The sequence below is a fragment of the Epinephelus fuscoguttatus genome, linkage group LG23 (assembly GCF_011397635.1).
Source record: "Epinephelus fuscoguttatus linkage group LG23, E.fuscoguttatus.final_Chr_v1".
Lineage (NCBI taxonomy): Eukaryota > Metazoa > Chordata > Actinopteri > Perciformes > Serranidae > Epinephelus > Epinephelus fuscoguttatus.
Genome location: NC_064774.1, coordinates 27,871,551 through 27,890,545, shown reverse-complemented (window position 1 = coordinate 27,890,545; position 18,995 = coordinate 27,871,551). Strand labels below are relative to the sequence as shown.

At 41.1% G+C, this 18,995-nt stretch overlaps 2 protein-coding genes across 2 annotated transcripts; both read right to left on the bottom strand.

Moving 5' to 3' along the window:
- Window positions 1-795: 795 nt before the first annotated feature.
- LOC125884486 (uncharacterized) lies at window positions 796-4,139 on the bottom strand. The gene is made up of 5 exons (XM_049569550.1): window positions 4,082-4,139; window positions 3,372-3,713; window positions 3,072-3,239; window positions 2,919-2,953; window positions 796-965 (listed from the first exon to the last, which is right to left on the bottom strand). The coding sequence occupies exons 1-5, from the start codon at window positions 4,137-4,139 to the stop codon at window positions 843-845; spliced, it is 726 nt and encodes a 241-aa protein (XP_049425507.1). The 3' UTR covers window positions 796-842.
- Window positions 4,140-7,001: 2,862 nt separating this feature from the next.
- On the bottom strand, window positions 7,002-14,852 carry LOC125884353 (uncharacterized). Its single transcript, XM_049569249.1, has 7 exons — window positions 14,390-14,852; window positions 13,871-14,212; window positions 13,695-13,736; window positions 13,508-13,618; window positions 13,371-13,405; window positions 7,277-7,359; window positions 7,002-7,032 (listed from the first exon to the last, which is right to left on the bottom strand). The coding sequence occupies exons 1-7, from the start codon at window positions 14,433-14,435 to the stop codon at window positions 7,002-7,004; spliced, it is 690 nt and encodes a 229-aa protein (XP_049425206.1). The 5' UTR covers window positions 14,436-14,852.
- Between the last annotated feature and the right edge of the window lie 4,143 nt (window positions 14,853-18,995).

Here is an 18,995-nt window from a genome sequence, read left to right as displayed (position 1 = left end):
AAGAGACTGAGAGCAAGAGAGAAAGAAGCATGTAAGAACCAAAATACTAACAAGAAAAAAATACTTTAATACTTAATGTTTTTAACAAAAATAGATTTTAGGCAAAGTGATCCTAATGCCCTTTGCAAATTACACTGGATATTTAATACTACAGAAATCGATACAGTTCTTGCTGCATGCAAATAGAATGAAAGATAACAGTAAACTGTACAACATGGCTTTGAAGAAAGTGACAATGGGCAGAAGTGAAGTGATGACAACTTTAGTAGCATTACTTAGGCTTTAAAAACAACAAGCTGTTTGATTTTTGTGGTCATGAAGTCTTCCTGTGGTGGAGAATTTATCATGCAGACAGTTTGTCACCATTAGGTGCTGGTTCATTCTATTATTATGTATTTCAATCAATATTTTTCAGTTTGTACAATTATATAAGTCGATATTTTGTAGAACAAAAACAAAAACAAAAACAAAAAAAACAAACAACAACAAAACAAACAAACAAAGTAGTCAGCTTCTTTTTTGTACTAACTTGGCCTTGTGACTTTGATGTTAGCTGTGCTCAGACCACACTGAGCTGTCTCTTCCTGTCAGGGGATATCTCACTCATTTCTCCCTCCCCCTGACAAACCATTTGACTCTCCATATGAGTAAGTTTAACAGTCATCAGTGTCCCTTTTATCTTACCCTCATCAGTTATGTTTTTGTCCCTGTCAAATGAAAAAATGGAGGCAGACAAAATAAAAGAAACAAAGATGAACTGACCAGTTTAGGAACTTTATTAAACAAATGTTGCAATGTTGCAATGTTACAGTGAGAGTTGCAGTTACAGTTGCTTCCTGAGTCTATCTGCTGGCGGTGTAAATGACACGAGTCTCCACTTCTCTCTCTGATTCAGGCCTCCTGTTCCTTATTGTCTCTGGAAGGAACCTCAGCGCTGCAGAGTTCAGGTCATCAGTGCATGGATTCTGCAAATCAGAGTATTTTAAAATGTTTTCACTCCCAACTCGTCACATATGGCACCTTGGTCAGTGGCCCTACACTTTAAACTGTGACTTGAGGTACCGCAATTATCAATTTCGGTCAGACATAGCATCAGACTCTTGAAGATGGCATGTCGATTTTCTGCTTAATACACACATAATGTCTATTTACAATTAAATTCTGTGTCCTGAGGAAACCTAGGTTTTGTCACTAAAACTACTGTTGGCACAGGCAACAAAGCTACTTGGTTAGGTTTAGAAAAAAAATAATTCATTCATTCATTAGGCTGGAGCCTATCCCAGCTGACATTGGGCAAGGGCTGGGGTACACCCTGGACAGATCACCATACTATCACAGGGCTGACACATAGAGACAGACAACCATTCACACTCACATTCACACCCAAGGGCAATAGAGAGTCACCAGTTAACCTGCATGTCTTTGGACTGTGGGAGGAAGCCGGAGTACCTGGAGAAAACCCATGCTGATACGGGGAGAACATGCAAACTCTGCACAGAAAGGCTCCCTCACCCTGTGGTTTGAACCCCCCCAGGTTCCCAGGTCCTCTTGCTGCGAGGTGACAGTGCTAACCAGTGCACCACCATAGTTCAGAATAAAATAAGTACACTTGTCATGTACCTTGCATCAGTGAACAAGTCATGTGTGCCATGTGACACGTTGGACACATCAACTGCGAAGCCTTGTTAAAAAATTCAGCATGCTGTGGATGGGTTTACACTGGAGTTAGCTGAAAGCCCGTTGTCAGATGCTACAGGGCAGATGATGCGCTAGACTTCTTCTCACGGTCATTTTGACCAACAGGGTCACAAAATCCGGTCATAATCTATTTTTACCAGTCATTTTAATTTTCCATTTTAAATGATTATAAATATATTCAACATTTGGTTTTCATGCGTTCGTTTTTAATGAATCCAACAAGCAAGTTATAAAGTGTGCATTAATAAGGACATGAACGAAAAGATTAACAGACATGCACACACTCATGCCATTAGGCTTCGCCCTGGACACACCGGAAGGCACTAACGTGTCCGGTGTGTCCAGGGCGTTATGTAGTTATGCCTGTAGGCTCAGTGATACAAAATTAAAATTGTAATGAAGTGATTAGGGTATTGAAAAATGTGTTCGGTTATGCACTGTTGTGTTTTTTTAAATTATAAACACGATATTTTCTCCTTACGTTCCACAGTGCGTGCTATATTATTTTGAAAATTGGCCGGATTCTCTCGTCTTTTCTGTGCCCGACTTCCTGTTTGGTACGATCCACTCTATCCAGCTTGACAGAAGCGCTCGCAGCTCGCATGAAAAATAGACCAGACGCCGAACTGAAGCGCTGCCTCTACTCCGCGGGCGCTCCGCTCTGCTCAGCGGCCTGTGAGGACAGTCAGATAGGTTAACATGGGCGCCAGTTGAAAACTGCCTCCGCTGCTGGGCGCTGCGCTTCGGTTCCACATCCGGTGTGTCCAGGGCGTTATGTCAACAACGCTACATGAAGCAGATGAATGTTTTTTTCTCTGCAGTGTGAAAACGGCAGCCACTTAAACCACTGACTGTGCACTCTGCTGCCAAGTGGGCAGGGGTGGTAATTGCAACCAGTCAAAATGACATTGACAATGTCATTGTTGTAAAAAACCGGTCAATGAACGAGAATATACGGTTAACGCGACCCTGCTACAGGGGCAACGTATGCATCAGAATCAGATGCTGACCAAGCTGCTGTTTCTGATGCCCTAGGAATAAGAACAGGAATAAGAACAGGCTGAGTATTGACGGTCATAGATAATATTCCATGCAGTGCCAACTACATGTTTTAGAAACCAGCACAGAATCAGTACTTGCACTGATTAATGATTAAAACAAAAGTCAAATACTAATTCATACCACCATTAAAGACTATAGACTATAGGCTAATACTTTACCTTGTTTCTTTCCGGATGCAGTTCTTCATTTTCAGCTATGTGACAAAAGATCAGTCTGATTAGATAAGAATCACTGACCAGATACTTTGCTTTGGATTTATTTGTTACAAGTTTATACAACAGGATGTGCAACAACTAATAAATCAACTGTACCTGTCTGAAGTTTTCTGTTTTTAACAGCCAGAGCAATGACGACTACAGTGAGGAGAACAGTCACACCACCCAGGATCACACTCATTAGGTTTATCATTCCATTATGCTCCTCTACATCACAAATACTTTCAGTCTCAAAATCCTTGTCACCGTCTGATTCACCATTACCTTTTAAAAAAAGAAGAAACAATTTGAAGTATTGGTTCTTATTTGTCTTTAAGCTGTTTTCCCAATACTGTGGAAATAAATTTGAGATATACTGTAAACATGATTTCTGAAAGAAGTACACCTTATTCTTACCTTGAACTTTTAAATGTGTTGCATCGCCAATGACTGTATGTGTGTCTTTGTAGAATCCACAGAAATACAGTCCAGAGTCAGATAAATCCACCCGCTTGATTTTCAGAAAGACAGTGGAGATGTTGGAGCTCATTTCAAATCCACTTTGAAATCCGTCACAGAACGAAGCTTCACCATCAGCCTCAAACATGGAGGAGATGCAGCTGGGCTTGGTTCTGTTGATCAGTCTGAACCAGTCAGTCTGAGTCGAAGTGCTGGAAATGTTGATGCACGTCAGTGTGACTTCTTCACCAAGTTGGACCTCCACAGTGTGAGACTCAGAACCTGAGACAGAGATCCAGCCTGAAACAAACAGCAGAGACAACAAGAGCATTATCACGAAGCAATCACTGCTCTCAATAATACACTGTGATCTCTTGCGCGATGTGATGTTATACCCATAAGCATAATGTGCACTATGGCATGTGTGAATATGTGCTGTTATGATTTTTTATTTCCTTTTTATAGTTATATTTTATATATCTTATTTTGTAATCATGCCTCTAATTTTGCTCTTTTGCACCGGCATGGATAGCCACCCGATTTCATTGTACTTGCGATGACACTGTAATAAGACAACAATTACTTCAGTTCCAGCTTGCAAGTTGAAATTCTAGTGGGTCTCTGGTTACATGATTTGATACTGAGTATAATCAAGTGTCAGTACTTACTGAGGCTGCAGAGAAGTAAAGCTGTTGTCAAAGTGAAGCTCCTTATTGTGCGTTTCATTGTTTCACTGCGAGAATAGTTTGTGCCACTGAGCTCTTACAAAGAGGTTTAGAGAGGGTGTCTTTTGTTTTGATGTTGCCGCTCACACTAACTTGCCATTTATGCAGCGCCTTTACACATATTTAAGCTCAGGATAGTTTGGTTCAAAGAGACTCATATAATATCATGTTATATCTGTGTCAGATGCAATTTGAGAGAAAACAAATAATTGCACATGCAGAACAACCTCTCCCTCCATTGACATGAAAAGCAATTACTAAAAGGTGGAAGAGTAGGAGTAATGATAAAAAACAAAACAACAAAATATATAACAAAATATGACTAAGTGCAATGGAAGTAGAGCTACTGAATCATGACGTATATTAAGTGGTATAGTGAAGGGTATATGCAGGTTTACAGGGTACTTCTGGCTGGTTACAGCGCTACCCACCTATCAGCCAAAAAATATTGAAATATATGGAGACCACTTCCTGCTTCATAACATACCCATCTACGTAGTACACCCACCTCATCAGCTACTATTACACCACTGCGTACATCAAGCATGTCACTTAAACATCACTCGTCACTGAAAAACTGATTATTGAGTATTCCTTAAATGAATTCTATCACATTGAGATTTGATTGTCACTCTGCAATGATTTAATGGCACCCAGTTACCCCTATTGATGCCCCAAACTCCCAGTATTTACTAGTAGTAGCTGAGAATGTGCATTAATTTGCTTTTTTTCCAATTTCCTGAAAATTTGGTTAAAATTGAAGCTACATTTGGATGGAAACTTGACCATAGATGGATATCATGTATTAGATGGTAATGTCAGTGGGTCGGTTGGTCCATCAGCCTACCTCTTTGTCTCTTTGGTCCAGGCAAAAATGTCCTTTTCCTCTAGCACCACTGTAAGGTTGACCTTTACAATTTTCAGTGAGATACCCAGCAAATGTTTGATGAATTGCCATGAAATTTGACGTCCCCAAACACTGACACTGTGACAATGTTAGCATGCTGCCACACCTGGCTCCAAACATGGCTGTGCCTACGTACAGCCTCACAGAGACACTAACACGGCTGTAGAATCTTTTGGCTCTATTTAAATAACCTTTAGCGCATGATCTGAAATGCATGGCGCAAATATATTTAGAGCGTGTTGCTAGTTAAATGGTGCTAAATATGGGCGTGAAGTAAGGTGCAAGGGGCAAAGGGGTTCTATTTAGCCCCTTAACTAATCACAGGTGTGTTTAGGTTGTAACATGAATTCAATAACCAGATTTTAATCTTCTATTCTATATAAATTCAGGTGCACTTGCATCTGGCGCATTGCTGTTTACATGGCGTATTTGGCAAATTAGAGAAGCACGCCATTTTCTGCTGATAATAAGAAATGCAGTCGAAGCAGTAATGTCACTACAGCAAATATCATGGTACATTTACGCAGCAAAACTAAAAACTGTAGTTATAAACTTGAGAGAGGAAACAACTAACCTTTTAGCTTCTGAAATAATCAGTGAAGTTATGCTGCTTCTTGTGTGTAAATGCACACAGTGTGAAACAGTGTGTGTAACAGTGTGTAACAGCAGCTCTGCTCTGCTCTCTGCTATATTCACATTTTCGAGAATATATTTTCCTCATTAATGATGTATTATTTCACCCACCTGTAAGTGATCCGCAAACCCCTGTGTGTGTAAGGACCGTGGTGTACGCATTGTGAACCTGCCTATGTATAATCAAGAGTGCCTGATTTTAGAGACCTACATGCACATTGGTGCACAGATGGGTGCAAGTACATTTGCCGTGAATGTGACAACTGCATCAGTCTGGAACTAGCAATGACAGTTGCCCTGCGCTGTCGCCCACTTTACACTGGGTGTAAGACAGGGCCCCACCTATTGTTTAAATGTGTAGCCTACTATGCAGGAATTGTTAGTTTCTGTTTGTAAGCAGTATCACCAGTGAAAGTAAAAGCCAACCCCACATTCACTCTCACTCACTGTATTTGCGCTCTTTTCTGAGCTGTATCTGTGATTTTCATAGCTTCCTCTTGCTGCTTACAGCCTGACGCCTTTTCACAACCTTTTAGTAGTCCCGACCTCACCTACCTGCTGTGCCCAGGAACAGCCCAAAGCATAATTGAAAGAACATAATAAACTACAGACAGGGAGCAGGGTCTCTGCAGATAAATACACCACCACACACTTCTAGTGGAATATAAGGGATTGATTAGGATAGATCACTTTTGAATGAGTATGCACAGTGTTTGTTTTTAATTTTTTATAGTAAAATTTGGCATAGAATACCATTGGCATTTACATTCTCCTTCCTGTTGCTGTGTGTGCTCTTGATTATGAGAACACTGCTACTTATTACAGCGTACTGCCCTGTTCTCTAATGAAACTATGTCAGTGAACACATTTCACCATAGGAACCTGACAGATTAGACTGTAACCTGAGACTATGCCTTAGGTATGTGCACAATGAAAAGTGAAACAGTTGCATCAGACATCTCTGATCAGTTTTGAATCTAGATGTGGACGTTAAGTATAAACGTGATTTTGTGTCAGTGATGAGGAATAGAGTGATTTAGCAGTGTCAGAAGAGACTGATATATGTTTTAAGTGCATTAGTCAAATTATTGAAATAGCTGTGTTTGTCCACAATTTCTACAAATGTCTAAATACAGCAGCTAGTTTAATGTTGCCATAAAATAAGCAGGCTAGTTTTCACAGCTTCCTTTATACTTTCCACAGAGCTTTGACTTCAGAGACCTCATTGCTCTTCACCTCAGTTGTTCTCAGACCACACTGTGCTGTCTCTTCCTGTTAAACAAGTCATGTGTACGTCACTCACTCCTCTGTGCACAGACCATTTCAGCCATCAGTGTCCTCTCTGACTCCTCCTCTATCACACATTACACATGCTGTTTTGACTCTCAGACAAAGTCAGAGACAGAAAGAAACATGAGCAAGAAAATACAGAAGCATCATTTCATTTTTATTTTTTGCCAGTGAATCAACTCACACACAGCCCACATATAAACCCCAACAGTAGATGAATATGATAAAGCATCAGTTCCACTCTGAGCTGCTGTTCCAGATGTTTCCTGAGTCTATCTGGTGGCAGCATACACAACATGTGGCTCCACCTCTCTCTCAGATGGAGGTCTGCTTCTTTTGGCTTTGCCTGGAAACGTAGAGCTGCGTAGTTCAGTTCATCTGAGTCCAGATCCTGTGAATCAGAGTATTTAGAGTCACATAACATATCACACACACTGTGGCTGAGTTTGCAAAAAAAAAAAAAAAAAAAAAGTTTCACAACAGAATTATTTGATCTAAGGTGATTGTTCACCATAGTTTAAGGAAGTCTAATTTAAATGCTAAAACATGATTGTTAATGGAATCCCAGCTGTGTTGGACAATTTAAATTAAGACTAAGAAAAACTCTCTCAGCCACAGGACATAGGCCAGATTAAAGCTCACCTTCACCCAGTGACTATGTCTGAATTTTAAAATAATACAGTTTGTAGCTGTACTTCAGACAGTTACACACAACAGCACGGCAGAAAGGCTCAGGTTTTCAGGTTTTGTTTGATCTTAAAATGTCATCTGTTTGACTAGTTGGAGCGTTCCCATGTGTTTCAGATGGGGAAAAAATCATAGTTGGCAAGAAGGGAAAAAGTTTGGCTATGACAAACATGCTCATGTTCTGAGTAAGCCAAATACAGTAAGATAAGCAAAGATAAACCTTCACTGATCACTGATTTTGATACAAAATACAGTTATTCTTCAACTTAACGAGCCTCAACTGTTAGTTTAAAGTTTGAAGATCCAATGAGTCCCTTAAGTCTGAAAAGGTGATTATTACTTTTTTTTCTTGTGCACACAAGATATTAACTTGTAAAAGTATAAATTAAAAGGGATGATTTTACTTTGATGCCACATGTAGCAATAAAAAAGAAATCATCTGTTAAACCACCATAAGACACAGTGTATTTAAGTAAATGTTGGGTTCACCTTGTTTCTCTCTGCGGCTCTTCATTCACAGCTAAATGACAAAAGACAAAAGTCTCATTAGTCAATTGTTACTGAACATTTACTCAGCTTTGGATTTGTTCATCATGTGCAACAACTAATAAATCAACTGTACCTGTCTGAAGTTTTCTGATTTTAACAGCCAGAGCAATGACGACTACAGTGAGGAGAACAGTCACACCACCCAGGATCACACTCATTAGGTTTGTCATTCCATCAGGCTCCTCTACAACACAAATGATAGGATTTGACTTTGACCTAAACAATAGTGATACTGGCTCTGTTGTGCAATGAAAAACGAAGAAACAATCTGAAGCATTGGTTCTTATTTGTCTTTAAGCTGTTTTCCCAATACTGTGGAAATAAATTTGAGATATACTGTAAATATGATTTCTGATAGAAGTACAGCTTATTCTTACCTTGAACTTTTAAATGTATTGAATCGCCAATGACTGTATGTGTGTCTTTGTAGAATCCACAGAAATACAGTCCAGAGTCAGATAAATCCACTTGCTTGATTTTCAGAAAGACAGTGGAGATGTTGGAGCTCATTTCAAATCCACTTTGAAATCCATCACAGAACGAAGCTTCACCATCAGCCCAGTACATGGAGGAGATGCAGCTGGGCTTGGTTCTGTTGATCAGTCTGAACCAGTCAGTCTGAGTCGAAGTGCTGGAAATGTTGGTGCACGTTAGTGTGACTTCTTCACCAGGCTGGACCTCCACAGTGTGAGACTCAGAACCTGAGACAGAGATCACACCTGAAACAAACAGTAGAGACAACTAGAGGTTTACCCTTTAGGATATGCAACAACAAAACATCTAAATTTGTTCAATACAAAGTAATTTGAAGGTGAAAATAACGGTGGGTGTCTGCATAAAGGGAAGATCAGAATTGTATTTTCTGCTCAGAATAATTCAACACCAGTACTTACTGAGGCTGCAGAGAAGCAAAACTGTTAATAAGGTGAAACTTTCCATTGTGTGTACAACTGTGTCACAGCAAGGGCAGTTTATATCACTGTAAAGGGGCTTTCATTTGAAAGGGGCGGGGTGTTGAATACATCACTACAAGGAAGCTCAAATCTTTCACCACCGAATATCTGTGCCCGATGCAGCTGAGACAAAACAAGTATCAAAGAGTTTCAGATGGAAAAATAACAATTCTGCTGCTGCTCTTAGAGTTTCATACAGCCATCATGGCAGATACCATCATCTGATCTGTCACAGTCTGATACGGTCAGACATGCAAAATACGTGTTTGTTGTTATTAATCTGTAATCAAGTCTGCAGTTTGACGCCACGGGGCACAGAAAACAAATCAATCTGACCCATCCTGCAGCCCACGGCCCTCTTTTTTGTCTTGGTTTGAATTTTAAGATGACAATTATGTAACTACGTGTTGTTTGTAACTGCACTTCAGACAACAACACCACACCTCCACCTGACTGACTGCACCCATAGGGATTTATTTATTTTGGAGCCACCCTCAAGTGGCCATTTGATGAAATGCAGTTTTTGGCACCTTAGCACTGACTTCATTTCGCAGCCTTGGAATTTGCTGCTTGATGAAAACAGAACAGGACACTTTTTTCTATTTCTCACATTACTGGATATTCAAAAAATAAATAAATAAAATAAACAAACAAACAAAAAAGCCCCCACTTGAATAAAAATAGCAGAAATTTGAAAGACAGAAGTCCAAATGTGGCAAAAAAGTGTATCACTTAACACAGAATGTAGACTGTAGACTCTTAGGGCCCTATCTTTCACCTGGCACGTAGTGCTGTGTAACTGTCAGTCCTAGTTTCAGACTGATGTGATTGTTATTTTCACAGCCAGCACCCAAGTTGTGTTTGTAGCAAATATACTTGTGCCCATCTGTGTGAGGGCTGTTGAGCCCTTTATATGTGTGGTCAGGCGCATTGTTGGTGCAATGTAATTTTTAGGCAGCAAGAGCGATTGTGCCATTTACCAACAAAAACCTGGTTACCCTAATTACCCTAAATATCCCAATTTGGTCCTAACTGAAATATCCATAAACTATTGAGATACATTGCTATGGAAATTTGGGAAATTTTTTAGATATCCATAGTGCCCAGCCCAGAAGATTAATTCTATGGACTTTGGAGCTTCCCTGACTTTTTCCTCTACCACCACTGGTTGTTATGTTGACTTTTGTAGTTTATGATCCAGCAACTGTTGGATGAATTGCTAACTGTCTCTTAACATTGATACTGTGACCATGTTAGCTTGCTGACCTACCAGCACAAAGCATCTCTGTGCCTAACCCCAATTTCCACATACTCCGTCTGCGCGCCACGCAGCGCCATGGATCTGGAACAACCAACGGCTTGTACCCTCGCCTACTGGATGCATTTCTGGAATGTCGCGTGTAGTGGAGCGGCAAGCTCACGCATGGAAACTGTGAAATCACGCGATAAAGAGCACCATTCACTCCCAAAACTCCTGCAATTTCACACCAGGTCTTCTCCTTTCGGTTTGTATCCTCGTAGAAAGGATGTGTGGTGTCATACAAAACACTATGGTTTTCCACTTCAACTATGAGTTTCTCCTCGTCCATCTTTCCTCTGACCCTCGCACTGACTGACAACTTGTGCAACAGGATGTGACGGGATTTTTAAAAAACTGAGAGGTTACAGTCTGTAATCCACGCATTGTGTTGTATTTTGAAATTTACCGGATGCTGTGTGCATTCCGTTTCCGGATTGGTGCGATCTGAGCTTCGTGGCTTGATGTGCAATGGACGCGCAGTCACTGAAAAATAGACCTGGCGCGTATCTCCGATGAAGCGGAGTGCTGTTGCACTTCTGGAACGCTCCAGAGATGCTGCGCGGTGCTCGCTGTGGAAATGAAGCTGTTCCACGCACTGCACTGTGCTGCGCAGGCGCAGGCGTATGTGGAAATTGGAAGTGAGTGCAGCCTCACAGAGACACTGACCCCAATTTCCAAATACTCCGTCCAGCTGCGCAGCGTAGTGCAGTGCGTAGCAGATACGCTAGACGTAGCAGAACTGCCACGGCGCTCTAATTCATCAGAGATACGTGCCAGGTCGATTTTTACATCAAGCCACTAAGCTCAGATCGCACCAAACCGGAAACGGAATGCACACAGCATCCGATAAATTTCAAAATACAACACAATGCGTGGATTACGGATTGTAACCTCTCAGTTTTTTAAAAATCACATCAATTCCAGTCGCACAAGGCCAGGGTACGTGCTGTCGGTTGCTCCAGATCCCCAGATGCGTAGCATGGCGCAGACAGAGTACGTGGAAATTGGGGTAACAAGGCTGTAGACTCTTAGGGCCCTATCTTCCACCTGGCACTTAGCGCAGTGTAACTGTCAATGCTAGATTCAGACTGATGTGATTGCCATTTTCATGGCCAGCTCCCATGTTGTGTTTGTAGCAAATGTACTTGTGCCCATCTGTGTGAGGGCTGTTGAGCCCTTTATGTGTGTGGTCAGGCGCATTGTTGGCACAATGTTATTTTTAGCCAGCAGAGAGCGATTGTGCCATTGACCAACAAAAACCTGGTCTAAAGTTTATAGCACAGTATTTTCCTGCTATTTCAAAGACGAATTATTCAGACAGTACCATGCACCTACATGGGGGATTCACAGTGTGTGGACACTCTGCTTGTTACACACAGGGACATGAGAATGGGTTGTGGGTGGGTGAAATAATACATAATTAAACAGGAAATAATTACATTCTCTAAAATGTCAACATAGCAGAGACCACAGCAGAGCTGTTGTTTGACTCTCCATTAAGAGACAGGCTTTAAGGGAACAATGTTCACATCTTTAAGAATAGCAGTTTTTCTTCTCCATTCTTTCTCCAAAATGTCCAAAAACAGCAGCTGGTTTGATTTTGTATTGAATCAGTAAACTTCTCGTCACAGCTTCCTTTTATACTTTCCACAGAGCTTTGACTTCAGAGACCTCATTGCTCTTCACCTCAGTTGTTCTCAGACCACACTGTGCTGTCTCTTCCTGTTAAACAAGTCATGTGTACGTCACTCACTCCTCTGTGCACAGACCATTTCAGCCATCAGTGTCCTCTCTGACTCCTCCTCTGTCACAAATTACACATGTTGTTTTGACTCTCAGACAAAGTCAGAGACAGAAAGAAACATGAGCAAGAAAATACAGAAGCATCATTTCAGATTTATTTTTTGCCAGTGAATCAACTCACACACAGCCCACATATAAACCCCAACAGTAGATGAATATGATAAAGCATCAGTTCCACTCTGAGCTGCTGTTCCAGATGTTTCCTGAGTCTATCTGGTGGCAGCATACACAACATGTGGCTCCACCTCTCTCAGATGGAGGTCTGCGGCTTCTTTTTGGCTTTGCCTGGAAACGTAGAGCTGCGTAGTTCAGTTCATCTGAGCCCAGATCCTGTGAATCAGAGTATTTAGAGTCACATAACATATCACACACACTGTGGCTGAGTTTGCAAAAAAAAAAAAATAGTTTCACAACAGAATTATTTGATCTAAGGTGATTGTTCACCATAGTTTAAGGAAGTCTAATTTAAATGCTAAAACATGATTGTTAATGGAATCCCAGCTGTGTTGGACAATTTAAATTAACACTAAGAAAAACTCTCTCAGCCACAGGACATAGGCCAGATTAAAGCTCACCTTCACCCAGTGACTATGTCTGAATTTTAAAATAATACTGTTTGTAGCTGTACTTCAGACAGTTACACACAACAGCATGGCAGAAAGGCTCAGGTTTTTCCTTTTTTTTTTTATAGCAAAATGTCATCTGTTTGACTAGTTGGAGCGTTTCCATGTGTTTCAGATGGAGAAAAAAATCATAGTTGGTAAGAAGGGAAAAAGTTTGGCTATGACAAACATGCTCACATTCTGAGTAAGCCAAATACAGTAAGATAAGCAAAGACGAACCTTCACCGATCACTGATTTTGATACAAAATACAGTTATTCTTCAACTTAACGAGCCTCAACTGTTAGTTTAAAATTGAAGATCCAATGAGTCCCTTAAGTCTGAAAAGGTGATTATTACTTTTTTTTCTTGTGCACACAAGATATTAACTTGTAAAAGTATAAATTAAAAGGGATGATTTTACTTTGATGCCACATGTAGCAATAAAAAAGAAATCATCTGTTAAACCACCATAAGACACAGTGTATTTAAGTAAATGTTGGGTTCACCTTGTTTCTCTCTGGCTGCAGCTCTTCATTCACAGCTAAATGACAAAAGACAAAAGTCTCATTAGTTAATTGTTACTGAACATTTACTCAGCTTTGGATTTGTTCATCATGTGCAACAACTAATAAATCAATTGTACCTGTCTGAAGTTTTCTGATTTTAACAGCCAGAGCAATGACGACTACAGTGAGGAGAACAGTCACACCACCCAGGATCACACTCATTAGGTTTGTCATTCCATCAGGCTCCTCTACAACACAAATGATAGGATTTGAATTTGACCTAAACAATAGTGATACTGGCTCTGTTGTGCAAAAAAACCTTACTTTCAGTCTCAGAATCCTTGTCACCGTCTGATTCACCATTACCTTTTTTTAAAAAAGAAGAAACAATCTGAAGCATTGGTTCTTATTTGTTTTTAAGCTGTTTTCCCAATACTGTGGAAATAAATTTGAGATATACTGTAAATATGACTTCTGATAGAAGTACAGCTTATTCTTACCTTGAACTTTTAAATGTGTTGCATCGCCAATGACTGTATGTGTGTCTTTGTAGAATCCACAGAAATACAGTCCAGAGTCAGATAAATCCACCCGCTTGATTTTCAGAAAGACAGTGGAGATGTTGGAGCTCATTTCAAATCCACTTTGAAATCCATCACAGAACAAAGCTTTGGCATCAGCCTCATACATGGAGGAGATGCAGCTGGGCTTGGTTCTGTTGATCAGTCTGAACCATTCAGTCAGAGTCGAAGTGCTGGAAATGTTGGTGCACGTCAGTGTGACTTCTTCACCAGGCTGGACCTCCACAGTGTGAGACTCAGAACCTGAGACAGAGATCCAGCCTGAAACAAACAGCAGAGACAACTAGAGGTTTACCCCTTTTGGTTATGCAACAACAAATCATCTAAATTTGTTCAATACAAAGTAATTTGAAGGTGAAAAAATAACGGTGGGTGTCTGCATAAAGGGAAGATCAGAATTGTATTTTCTGCTCAGAATAATTCAACACCAGTACTTACTGAGGCTGCAGAGAAGCAAAACTGTTAATAAGGTGAAACTTTCCATTGTGCGTACAACTGTGTCACAGCAAGGGCAGTTTATATCACTGTAAAGGGGCTTTCATTTGAAAGGGGCGGGGTGTTGAATACATCATACAAGGAAGCTCAAATCATTCACCACCGAATATCTGTGCCCGATGCAGCTGAGACAAAACAAGTATCAAAGAGTTTCAGATGGAAAAATAACAATTCTGCTGCTGCTCTTAGAGTTTCATACAGCCATCATGGCAGATACCATCATCTGATCTGTCACAGTCTGATACAGTCAGACATGCATAATACGTGTTTGTTGTTATTAATCTGTAATCAAGTCTGCAGTTTGACGCCACGGGGCACAGAAAACAAATCAATCTGACCCATCCTGCAGCCCACGGCCCTCTTTTTTGTCTTGGTTTGAATTTTAAGATGACAATTATGTAACTATGTGTTGTTTGTAACTGCACTTCAGACAACAACACCACACCTCCACCTGACTGACTGCACCCATAGGGATTTATTCTATTTTGGAGCCACCCTCAAGTGGCCATTTGATGAAATGCAGTTTTTGGCACCTTAGCATTGACTTCATTTCACAGCCTTGGAATTTGCTGCTCGATAAAACAGAAAGGGACACTTTTTTCTATTTCTCACATTACTGGATATTCAAAAAATAAATAAATAAATGAATAAAATAAACAAACAAACAAAAAAGCCCCCACTTGAATAAAAATAGCAGAAATTTGAAAGACAGAAGTCCAAATGTGGCAAAAAAGTGTATCACTTAACACAGAATGTAGACTGTTGACTCTTAGGGCCCTATCTTTCACCTGGCACGTAATGCTGTGTAACTGTCAGTCCTAGTTTCAGACTGATGTGATTGTTATTTTCACAGCCAGCACCCAAGTTGTGTTTGTAGCAAATATACTTGTGCCCATCTGTGTGAGGGCTGTTGAGCTCTTTATATGTGTGGTCAGGCGCATTGTTGGCACAATGTAATTTTTAGGCAGCAAGAGCGATTGTGCCATTTACCAACAAAAACCTGGTTACCCTAATTACCCTAAATATCCCAATTCGGTCCTAACTGAAATATCCATAAACTATTGAGATACATTGCTATGGAAATTTGGGAAATTTTTTAGATATCCATAGTGCCCAGCCCAGAAGATTAATTCTATGGACTTTGGAGCTTCCCTGACTTTTTCCTCTACCACCACTGGTTGTTATGTTGACTTTTGTAGTTTATGATCCAGCAACTGTTGGATGAATTGCTAACTGTCTCTTAACATTGATACTGTGACCATGTTAGCTTGCTGACGTACCTAGCACAAAGCATCTCTGTACCTAACCCCAATTTCACATACTCCGTCTGCGCGCTCAGCGCCGTGGATCTGGAACAACCAACGGCTTGTACCCTCGCCTACTGGATGCATTTCTGGAACGTCGCGCCGTGTAGTGGAGCGGCAAGCTCACGCATGGAAACTGTGAAATCACGTGATAAAGAGCACCATTCACTCCCAAAACTCCTGCAATTTCACACCAGGTCTTCTCCTTTCGGTTTGTATCCTCGTAGAAAGGATGTGTGGTGTCATACAAAACACTATGGTTTTCCACTTCAACTATGAGTTTCTCCTCGTCCATCTTTCCTCTGACCCTCGCACTGACTAACAACTTGTGCAACAGGATGTGACGGGATTTTTAAAAAACTGAGAGGTTACAATCCGTAATCCCCGCATTGTGTTGTATTTTGAAATTTACCGGATGCTGTGTGCATTCCGTTTCTGGATTGGTGCGATCTGAGCTTCGTGGCTTGATGTGCAATGGACGCGCAGTCGCTGAAAAATAGACCTGGCGCATATCTCCGATGAAGCGGAGTGCTGTTGCACTTCTGGAACGCTCCAGAGATGCTGCGCGGCGCTCGCTGTGGAAATGAAGCTGTTCACTAGAATGCGAGTGTATCTGCTACGCACTGCACTGTGCTGCGTGGCGCAGGCGGAGTATGTGGAAATTGGGGGTAAGTGCAGCCTCACAGAGACACTGACCCCCAATTTCCGCATACTCCGCCCAGCCGCGCAGCGTAGTGCAGTGCGAGCAGATACGCTAGATGTAGCAGAACTGCCACGGCGCCTAATTCATCAGAGATACGTGCCAGGTCGATTTTTACATCAAGCCACTAAGCTCAGATCGCACCAAACCGGAAATGGAACGCACACAGCATCTGATAAATTTCAAAATACTACACAATGCACGGACTACGGATTGTAACCTCTCAATTTTTTAAAAATCACATCACTTCCCGCCGCACAAGGCCAGGGTACGTGCTGTCGGTTGCTCCAGATCCACGGTGCTGCGAGTGCAGCGCAGACAGAGTACGTGGAAATCAGGGTAACAAGGCTGTAGACTCTTAGGGCCCTATCTTCCACCTGGCACTTAGCGCAGTGTAACTGTCAATGCTAGATTCAGACTGACGTGATTGTCATTTTCACAGCCAGCACCCATGTTGTGTTTGTAGCAAATGTACTTGTGCCCATCTGTGTGAGGGCTGTTGAGCCCTTTATGTGTGTGGTCAGGCGCATTGTTGGCACAATGTTATTTTTAGCCAGCTGCAGAGCTGCTGTTTGACTCTCCATTAAGAGACAGGCTTTAAAGGGCCAGTGTGTAATATTTGGCATGGTTTATTGTCAATCTGAATCTGAATCTGAATATTCTACCTATTAATATGTTTATATAAGTGTATAATCACTATAAAATAAAATTCGTTTGGTTTTCGTAGCCTTATAATTATGCTTTTATATATGTACATATATATATATATATATATATATATATATATTTCAAAATACACTGGCCCTTTAAATGGCTTTAAATGTACATATATATATATATATATATATATATATATATATATATGTACAGCATATATATATATATAGTATATATATATATATATATATATATATATATATATATAAGCATATATATATATATATGTACATATATATACATATATATATATAGCAAGGGCCTTGCTTTAGAGAGGTCGCCATCTTGCGCCGCCATGTATGTACGGCAGACCGTACAGACAATCCAGCCAGCCAGAGAACGCGTTTCGCGTGTATAAATGAACCAATGAAGACAGCGGAAGGAAGGAAGGAGGAGGAAGAAACAGCAGAGAGTGTTAGTAGTTCGTCGATAGAGAGTAGTGAAAAGTTTTTTAGTTATAAAGTTTGCGAATGGACCACACTTACCACGCAACAGGAGAGAATGAACTCAACCATCATCTGCGAGGAAGAGAAGACGCAACTTCACTCCTTGTGATGCACTCTCTGCGGCGCATTTCCTCCTGATGATATATCTCCCCAACAATGGTAGCACCGAATCCCATTCTGTGCATTCAGCCTCTCTTCTCGCCCGCTCAGCATCAAACACATGGAGTTCCTCATCTGTATGCTCCGGCTCAAACAGGTATGGCTCTGGATCTGTGTCCGCTACAAGAAACTCTTTAAAATCGCGTTCCAAGTTGTCCATTGCAGCGACTATAGTCCGGAGATATTGCTAGGCTAAATAAACAGCTGAGCTCTGTTTACAGGCTACGCTGTCAGTCAGTGTGTGGGCTGGAGATTGGTGGAGCAGAGAGGGGAGGGGGGTCCCCACTCGTTATGGTAAACGAGTATGTGTGTAAAGTTATGAAGTGTGTGTGTTACGCCAGGAGAGTTTGGGACAGAGTCTTTTACCCCCTGGAGTGTTACCAGAGTTTCTGGAGTGCTCAAATAAACGGGCGTTTTTCCCGAACGCTCCTCTGGTCTCCTGCTCGTGAGGGATTCATTACAATATCGTAACATGGTTTAGATTTCTAAATAAACATTCACCTCGTTGCTAGATAGACCTACTCCTGAAAAACTTGTGCGCAAGGCTTTGTCCCTACAAGGCCGCCGTCATTTACCCGACGGGAGGGGTGAGCGAGTGAGCCCTGCAATCTAGAATTTGACCACTGATGTCACTGTTTTCAACCCATTTTACACACTGGCCCTTTAAGGGAACAATGTTCACATCTTTAAGAATAGCAGTTTTTCTTCTCCATTCTTTCTCCAAAATGTCCAAAAACAGCAGCTGGTTTGATTTTGTATTGAATCAGTAAACTTCTTGTCACAACTTCCTTTTATACTTTCCTCAGAGCTTTGACTTCAGAGACCTCATTGCTCTTCACCTCAGTTGTTCTCAGACCACACTGTGCTGTCTCTTCCTGTTAAACAAGTCATGTGTACGTCACTCACTCCTCTGTGCACAGACCATTTCAGCCATCAGTGTCCTCTCTGACTCCTCCTCTGTCACAAATTACACATGTTGTTTTGACTCTCAGACAAAGTCAGAGACAGAAAGAAACATGAGCAAGAAAATACAGAAGCATCATTTCAGATTTATTTTTTGCCAGTGAATCAACTCACACACAGCCCACATATAAACCCCAACAGTAGATGAATATGATAAAGCATCAGTTCCACTCTGAGCTGCTGTTCCAGATGTTTCCTGAGTCTATCTGGTGGCAGCATACACAACATGTGGCTCCACCTCTCTCTCAGATGGAGGTCTG

Coding starts and splice junctions, on each gene's coding strand:
- LOC125884486 (XM_049569550.1), bottom strand. CDS start 4,139: ATGAAACGCACAATAAGGAGCTTCACTTTGACAACAGCTTTACTTCTC. Junction 3,714..4,081: donor TTTACTTCTCTGCAGCCTCA/GTAAGTACTGAC, acceptor TGTTTGTTTCAG/GCTGGATCTCTGTCTCAGGT. Junction 966..2,918: donor TGCATCCGGAAAGAAACAAG/GTAAAGTATTAG, acceptor TCTGATTTGCAG/AATCCATGCACTGATGACCT.
- LOC125884353 (XM_049569249.1), bottom strand. CDS start 14,435: ATGGAAAGTTTCACCTTATTAACAGTTTTGCTTCTCTGCAGCCTCA. Junction 13,406..13,507: donor AATCAGAAAACTTCAGACAG/GTACAATTGATT, acceptor TTTGTCATTTAG/CTGTGAATGAAGAGCTGCAG. Junction 7,033..7,276: donor GACCTCCATCTGAGAGAGAG/GTGGAGCCACAT, acceptor AATGTGTGATAG/AGGAGGAGTCAGAGAGGACA.